Source organism: Cucurbita pepo, unplaced genomic scaffold (genome assembly GCF_057944985.1).
Source record: "Cucurbita pepo subsp. pepo isolate OVF unplaced genomic scaffold, ASM5794498v1 scafford_18, whole genome shotgun sequence".
Classification (NCBI taxonomy): Eukaryota; Viridiplantae; Streptophyta; class Magnoliopsida; order Cucurbitales; family Cucurbitaceae; genus Cucurbita; species Cucurbita pepo.
Window position 1 is genome coordinate 71,444 of NW_028257923.1, and position 9,276 is coordinate 80,719.

The following is a 9,276-nucleotide window of genomic DNA, read 5'->3' on the forward strand; positions in this document are numbered from 1 at the left end:
TGGGTAAATTGGGTACCAAATTGTTGTTTTCAACTACATGTCATCCTCAGACGGATGGATAAACTGAGGTGGTTAATAGAACATTAGGAGCAGTGCGAAGGCTATTATTTCTAAGAATATTAAGTCTTGGGATGAATGTTTGCCATTTGTAGAGTTTGCATATAATAGAGCAATACATAGTACAACTCATTGTTCTCCTTTTGAAGTTGTTTATGGATTTAATCCACTTACGCCTCTTGATTTGCTTCCTATTCCTACTAATATGTTTGTGAGTGGCACAGCCACAAGTAAAGCAGACTTAATCAAAACATTGCACAAAGGAGGTGAAGGAGAGAATTGAGAACCAAAATTTCAAAGTTGCTTCAAGGATTAACAAAGGACGGAAGGAAATCATTTTTAAACCTGGTGACTAGGTTTGGATAAATTTTCGCAAGGAGCGATTCCCATCTCAACGGAAGACAAAGTTACATCCAAGAGGGGATGGCCCTTATCAAGTCCTTGAAACAATTAATAACAATGCATATAAAATTGACCTTCCCGGAGACTTTTCAGTACATTCTACATAATGGCTAAAATTATTAAAATATGTTTCAATTCATGCCACATTGAAGAAGAATTAAGTGTTTGATTGTTATAAATTTTGGGTGGTTTACAATTTAGAGTAATTTAGAGTTATTTTATTTTAAGACTTTTTATTTAATCTCGGTTACATTTACATAATGGCTAATTATGGCCATAAAGCATGAATGTTACAACTCTTGGAAGGCCTTTAATAGTTTCATTTTTTAGGCTATATAAAGCCATGTATGTTGTATTTGTAAGTAGACTTGGAAAATAGAGTAAAATGAGCATTTGTGCTTTTCTTTAGCCAATGGCTAAGTTTCTTTGCAATTTTATGCTGTTTAGGTTGCATGTAGAATCATTCAAACTCGACATGATCAATCTTGTTTGTGGAGTGATTCGAATCTCAATCAAGTGTTCTTGCCTTGAGATATTTGATCAACAAGAATCATTCAAGCTAGACATGATCGATCTTGCTTGTGGAGTGATTCAAATCTCAAACAATGTTCTTGCCTTGAGATATTTGATCAACAAGAATCATTCAAGCTAGACATTATCGATCTTGCTTGTGGAGTGATTCAAATCTCAACAATGTTCTTGCCTTGAGATATTCAATCAACAAGGTAATCCAAATCTTACTCCCCATGTAGTGATTTCCATATATTACGTAGTCTAAACCTGCATACACAACTTCATGCTTTCCATCCGATATTGCTTGAATCCTACACCTAAGGCTTCTAACATTCAAAGCGGTTTAGTCTAAAACCTGTATCCAAGGCGGCTTCATACATTCCAAGTGATGCAGTCTGAAAACCTGTTCCCAAGACTTTATTCGTTCTAAGCGGCATAGACTGAAACCTATGCCCAAGGCTTTATATATTCCAAGTAGTATAGTCCAAAACCTTTTTCACGGCTTCTTATGTAATAAACGATGAAGTTTGAAAGCCTAACCCAAGGCTTCATACGTTACAAGAGGTGATAAGATAAGGAAATCAATACAAGGGGAATAAGATTCGGATTATCTTGTTGATCAAATATCTCAAGGCAAGAGCATTGTTTGAGATTCAAATCACTCCACAAGCAAGATCGATCATGTCTAGCTTGAATGATTCTTGTTGATCAAATATCTCAACGCAAGAACACTTGTTTGAGATTCGAATCACTCCACAAACAAGATTGATCATGTCGAGCTTGAATGATTCTACATGCAATCTAAACTACATAGAATTGCAAAGAAACTTAGCCATTGGCTAAAGAAGAGCACAAATGCTTCTTTTACTATATTTTCCAAGTCTGCTTACAAATACAACATACAAGGCTTTATATAGCCTCAAAAATGAAACTATTAAAGGTCTTCCAAGAGTTGTAACATTCATACTTTATAGTCATAATTAGCCATTATGTAAATGTAACCGAAATTAAATAAAGTCTTAAAATACAATAACTCTAAATTACTCTAAATTGTAAACCACCCAAAATTTATAACAATCAAACACTTCATTCTTCTTCAATGTGGCATGAATTGAAACATCTTTTGATAATTTTGACAACCTTTTCTTCACATCTTCATTGAAGTATATTGTATGATTGATGTCTTTTGGTTCATATCACACTCTAAGGAATCTTTGAAAGAAAATTTAAAGTAATTCGAATAATGAAAGCTTGAGAATGGTGGTCCCAAACGTCGACGACGAGGTAAGTAGCTATCTTGGACCTTTTCTTAAAAAATACTTGTAGGAATCACTTGGATTTGAGTATGAACCTTAAACCAAGTATGAATTAAGGTAATATAAAAGAAAAACATCAATAACCGAGAGTTAAGGCCCTAAACTGATCAGATTGCTTGAATTTAAGTAACATTCAAATAACCCACTAAATAAACTCCGCTACTATGAACTTTAATTCAGAACATATTATGACATGTTAAGATTATATATGAAATTTGGTGGTTATTGGACAAGGTGTAGCTAAACCAAGTGTATCGCCCCATCATGTTATATATAATAATAATAATAATAGTAAAATAAAAATAATAAAATAAAGAAGAAGAAAAATAATTGACCACCTATCCTTTAATCTCTCCACCCTAACCCTACCCTAAAATATCTAAATATCTCTCTCATCCAGATAAATAATTATGCACACAAAATAGAAATAGAAAGAAAAAATTTAAAGAGGAAAGACATATAATGGAGAGATGGTTAGGCAGATAATGGAAGAGAGATGTCATTTGAAAATGTTAGCAGTCAGATTTACCTTTTTCTTATATGGAAGAATTTTAATCGGTTGCAATTATTTAGATCTAAGTTAAAATTATAATATCCTAACAAAAGAGTTAATTAAAGTTTGTGAGAAAAAAAAATACAAAGAAAGAGAGGAAGAGAGAGAAAAAAAGAAAGAGAAAGAAATAGAGAGATTTCCAAATAAGAGAGAGAAAAAAAATGAAGGGAAAGAGAGAAAGATTTAGAAAGAACAAAATTAATAGAAAATCTTCTAGTAGGGTTGGAAATAACAAAGCTAATCTGGTAATTAAACTGCTCAGCAGAGTTAAAGGAATTAGATATGAGAATAGAATTAGAAAAGAATTAGAAAAAGAAAAAAAAATGAAAGAGAGGAAGATGTTAAGAAAGAAAAGAAAATTAAATCTGATTTAAAATGACCTCGGTTAATAGATTTTAAGAAAGAAAAGAAAATTAGGATAGATTGAAAATAACTTCGGTTAATTGCATAGATATTTTTAAGGAAAGAAATGAAAATCAGATTCGATTGAAAATGGCCAGTATTGTAAACAGAATTAAAAAGAAAATTGAGTCACTGATATTTTTAGGAAAGAAAAGAAAATCAGAATCAATTAAACTGCCCGTAATTGTAAACTGAACCAAAAATATAAAATCAGAATCAATTAAACTGGCCCGTAATTGTAAACTAAATCAAAAATATAGAGGAGATAAACAGAATCAAAGAACGAAAATAGAAAATATGATAAATTATTGTAATTTATACCGATTAAATATAATATTATTACAAACCATATTTGAATTGAATGATCCAAATACCATGAAGTTTATTACCCAATACAATTTAGAAACAATGAAGATGTGAAATTCGATTTTTATTGAAGTCGTTTTAGAGTCGTATTTCATATTGTCAATTGAATTATTAATTAAAATGTGAAATACTAACAAAAGATGACGAACAGTGTGATAGGAAGCAAACTCTGGCAACATTTAGAGTAGCTCTCGAGGAACGGGAGCTTACGTTTAGATTAGGGAGTACTCTAGCTAAGACCAACCAAGTAAGTGGTCTTACTATAGGATAGGCTAAAGATTGTTTGAATTATGATGATGTATGAGTATGACGTTGTGTTGTGATGTATGTTAAATGTACGTTATTTATGTTTCGATGCATGACGTACATGTTATATCTGATGCACTTAATGGCTTCTATGATGAGTATGATGTATGCATGACGATGTTATTAACATGATAATGTCTTCCATGTTGAACATGCCTTACGATGTTGTTTGCCATATTGCATCATGTTGTTAGATCGACATAGGACACAACCCTAAAAGCATGAAAATGATATTAATGTAAATATCCACGAGCACGTGTTACATAGTGTAACCAAGAGATGAGACTAGAGAATTGTGTCAGAAGAGATGTATAATTGGACTTAGAGGGACCACATGCATATTGTATGTACATAAGCATAGGGCTACTTCCTCTAGAGATGATGAGTGCGGACCCGCACCGTATGATGAGCGCGAATGCACATAGATGAGGGTGTTCATGAGGCGCATGACACTATGGGGTTCCGCTGACCTCTGGACGTCACTACAGGTTAGCTTGACCAGAGAGTCCAGGGGGTGTGCGAGCGCCCTAGAGATTCACACTCGCACGTGTGAGCCGTGTGTAGGGAAGTACTACTGATATGAACCAAGAGACATCAATCATACAATATACTTCAATGAAGATGTGAAGAAAATGTTGTTATAATTATCAAAGATGTTGCAATTCATGCCACATTGAAGAGGAATGAAGTTTGATGGTTGGGTGGGTTACAATTTAGAGTTATTGTATTTTAAGACTTTTAAAGTATTTACAATTACATAATGGTTAATTATGGCCATTAAGTATGAATGTTACCACTCTTGGAATGTCTTTAGTAGTTTCATTTTGAGACTATATAAAGCCATGTATGTTGTATTTGTAAGCAGACATCGAAAATATATTAAAAGAAGCATTTGTGCTTTCTTTAGCCAATGGCTAAGTTTCTTTGCAATTCTATGTAGTTTAGGTTGCATGTAAAATCATTCAAGCTCGACATGATCAATCTTGCTTGTGGAATGATTCGAATCTCAAACAAGTGTTCTTGCGTTGAGATATTTGATCAACAAGAATCATTCAAGCTAGACATGATCGATCTTGCTTGTGGAGTGATTCGAATCTCAAACAATGTTCTTGCCTTGAGATATTCGATCAACAAGGTAATCCGAATCTTACTCCACTTGTAGTGATTCCTTATCTTATCAACTACACATCCAATTTGTTCGAGACTGGAGGCCACCCTTAAGATGATTAAAGATAGGTCCCTAATTCATGATTGCATGTGTTTGCATTAGCATGGCCTCCATAGTGGGGTCATTGAGTATTTTTCGAAATACTCAGGCCATGTGCCATATTGTTTTTTAGGTTAAAGGTAAGACGCCCATGTACGGTTGACGGTGGCATCGTGATCAGAGACTGTGGCACGTGCATAGGATAGTTGCATATTTAAAATTCCTAGTCTTGGTTAGGATAGGGTGTTTGCATTTCACTTATTTTAATTATTTAATTTGTAATTGTTTTATCCTATTTTGAACTCCAGCATGATGTTTGAAATACGTTAGTCCGGCAGTGTTTTCTAATATTTTAACGTATTCTGAAGTTTTAAATTTTTCGCTAATAAAGATGAGCATTCTTAGAGTTATATTCTGCATTAGAGATGAGCATGAGACGTTAGTGGCGACTCTAGATATGTGGAAATTTAGGGTTGTTACACAAAGTAATGATGTAAAATTACCATAATGCCCTAACCAAGTAACGATGTAAAATGACCATAATGCCCTAAGGGTCTTATCTTTGATTCATGAACTAAATGACCTCCAAGGTGTATGAAACTTTGTAGCGTACCCTATTTTATGATGATTGATGATATGGTAAAGTTTGAAAGCTATTGGAAAAATTTTAGGGGCTAAACCAAGAATTAGGGGATAAAATGACTAAAATGCTCTTAGGACCTTTAAGGTACTTTCAAGGTCTAAACGCCCTTCAAATAACTTGCTTATTCTTATAAGGCCTATTCCTAACGACATAAAGGTATGTCCAATATTTCAAGTTGATTAGAGCAATTTTAAAACCTAAACTAAGTTAGGGCCTAAAAAACGCTTAAAGTGAATACCTCGAGTAATTCTTTCCAAAACTCAAAGACTCTTCTAGAATTATTTAAAGAACTCATTATTGCTTCATGACAATCTAAAATGACTCATGAATGTTACTAGGGATTAAGAATGCATGATACGACTTATGCTTTCAGAAATTACGAACCTTAGAAATTATATAATGTTTAAGATTGAGAATGAGGGAAAATATAAACAATCTCTAGAACTACCAAGGTAAGAAGAATGCTAGGTACCACTCAAGAATAAGAACCAAGGTCCTCAAACTTAGAAACTAAAGAAACTCCTAAGACCTTCACGGTAAAGCATGTTCATGACTCAGACTATGCTGCTTGAAAGGTATGAAGCCTTGAGCTTAAGCATTTAGACTATGCCGCTTGGAACGTAAGATTCTCTCAAATAATAATATACTATTAGTTTCGTAGAATAATACCCTAAGGAAGGTTTTATAGTCCATGTGTTTGTAGGTAAAGAGAAAAAGGTGCGGCAGTGGAGTAAGGAAAAAGACAGCAAATAAAACGTAACTTAGGAATACAAGTAAAGCATATTAAACTTGAATGCTTGGAAATGAAGTCACTTAGTTTGTTGCTCGAGAGGAGTCGTAGGTTTGTCAAGTCAACCCCATCTATATTCAAAGTTCACAGCTTTACCGAGTTGGAAAGTTACTAATTAATTTAATTTGGTTTAAAAACTATTTTTAATTTTTAACTTCCGTTGACTTTTGGGAAATTGACCCGGCAGCCCCATGTGAATTGTATATGAATTAAATGCCAAGTAAAGTCAATGATTGAAGGGAGTAAATTAAATGTGACCATAAAAAGGAGGCAGTTTCATTGATTTGCCACAACACAAATTTGAGGAATAAATCAGAAGCTTCCAATATGCCAAAAATCAGGACGCTCCTATTCTTGTTCTTTCTCTTCCTCTCAGCCGCCGTTGAGGCAAAACCAAAGCCTAAGAAAGTTAAATGTAAAGACAAGAAATTTCCTCAATGTTACAAATCTGAGCACTATTGCCCTGCTGATTGTCTTCGAACTTGTGTTGTTGATTGTTCCTCTTGCAAACCTGTTTGTACTCCGCCACCCCCTCCGCCCCCATCTCCTCCTCCGCCGCCACCAAAACCCGGCAAGCTCAAGTCTCCACCGCCTCCTCCTCCTCCGTACGTTTACTCGTCACCCCCGCCACCACCCCCATACATTTACTCATCACCCCCGCCACCACCCCGACACGTTTACTACTCTTCCCCTCCGCCGCCCCCATACATTTACTCTTCCCCTCCGCCGCCTCCTTTCATTTACTCTTCTCCACCGCCACCCGCTACAACGGAGCCTCCACCTCCAATTCCTCCAACTCCAACCCCTCCAACATCCCTTTCTCCACCGCCATCATCTGAGGCGTCCGGACAGAAGAAGGTTAGGTGCAAGAATAGGAGCTTTCCACATTGCTACGGGATGGAGTTGACTTGTCCAACTGATTGTCCCGGCCAATGTGAGGTTGATTGTGTTACTTGCAGCGCCGTTTGCAGTAAGTCTTCACTTTTTTTCTTTTTTTTTTTTTAATTAATTAATTAATTTATTTATTTATTTTAAAGTCAAAGTTAGTCTATCAAAAAAATAAAAAAAAATAAAAAAAAAAATACTAACTAGACAATTAACCTATTTTCTTGTCAATAGGAACCACGAATTTCCACGGTCTGTACATATGTTTTTATTCTTAACTGTTTCTTTCTTTTTTTTTTACGTACCCACAGACTGTAACCGTCCCGGAGCAGTGTGCCAAGACCCAAGATTCATCGGAGGAGATGGAATCACCTTCTACTTCCATGGAAAAAAAGACAGAGATTTCTGCATCGTCACCGACTCCAACCTCCACATCAACGCCCACTTCATCGGTAGAAGAAACGTCGACATGAAGAGGGACTTCACTTGGGTCCAATCCCTTGGCATCCTCTTTGACTCCCACCAGCTCTTCATCGGCGCTAGAAAAACCTCAACGTGGGATGACGCCAACGACCGCCTCTCCCTCTCGTTCAACAACCAAACCATTGTCCTCTCAAACCGAGAGGGCGCCACCTGGAGTAATTCAACCATGTACGAGGGGATCACAATAACTAGAACACGCAACACGAATGCGGTTGAGATCAATGTACCTGGTAACTTCAAAATCAAAGCCGTTGTGGTTCCTATAACGGAAAAGGAATCGAGGATCCACAAGTATGGGATTACACAAGAGGATTGCTTTGCCCATTTGGATTTGAGCTTCAAGTTCTATGCTTTGAGTGGGAAAGTGAATGGGGTTTTGGGGCAGACTTATGGTAGCAACTACGTGAGCAGGGCCAAGATGGGAGTAGCAATGCCTGTTTTGGGGGGCGATAAGGAGTTTGCTTCTTCAGGTCCTTTTGCTACGGATTGTGCGGTTGCACGGTTCAATGGGCAGTTGGAAGGAAAAGACAGTTCCTTGGAGGTTACAGCCTATGACAATATGAGCTGTGGCAGTGACATGGAAGGTGAAGGAGTTGTTTGCAAACGATAGGTTTGATCTCAATTGCTGGATTCTTCATCAAACCAATAAACGTTATGCTAATTATACCATAAAAAGTAATTAAGAATAAAAGTGGAAACATGAAATGTGAAACCTTCTTTATTTTTTATTTCCTAATATCAAAATGAAGCCAAACAATTTGTTTTTGTTCTTTTAACTTTCTTCTTGTAATAGAATATATATTAACTTATATCATATTTTTTTCTCCAATACTCTTATGTTTAGCTTTGAGGGGAGGAATGTACAATATGATTGGAATGATGGTTATAATTTTTTTTTTTTTTTTTTTTTTTTTTTTTTGTTTGGTATACTATCAATCATGACATCATATGATATAGCTCATACATCATCACACACTATCATACGGCATCATACGACACAGTTCATACATCATCATAATTCATACATCATCACATATTAACATACGACATCATACGACACAGTTCATACACATCCTATAATAACGTCACTTATTTGGTTAGCCTTAGTCGGAGTACTCCCTAATTTAATTAATGCTGCTCTCATTCTTCGAAAGCTACTCCAAAGATTATCGGGGTTCACTTTCTATCGACCGTTCGTCATCTTTTGTTAGTATTTCACATTTTAATTAATAATCCAATTAACAATATGAAATACGGCTCTAAAACAGTCTCAATAAAAATCGAATAACATACTTTCATTGTTTCTAAATTGGGTTGGGTAATAAAACTTAAAATAAAAATATGTCAATATTA

At 35.4% G+C, this 9,276-nt stretch overlaps 1 protein-coding gene across 1 annotated transcript; it reads left to right on the top strand.

The window, feature by feature from the left end:
* The first annotated feature begins 6,858 nt into the window (after positions 1 to 6,858).
* Positions 6,859 to 8,851, top strand: LOC147785369 (uncharacterized). The gene is made up of 2 exons (XM_087120943.1): positions 6,859 to 7,525; positions 7,752 to 8,851. Exons 1-2 carry the CDS (start codon positions 6,883 to 6,885, stop codon positions 8,531 to 8,533), a joined length of 1,425 nt encoding a protein of 474 aa, XP_086977069.1. The 5' UTR covers positions 6,859 to 6,882; the 3' UTR covers positions 8,534 to 8,851.
* Positions 8,852 to 9,276: the final 425 nt, after the last annotated feature.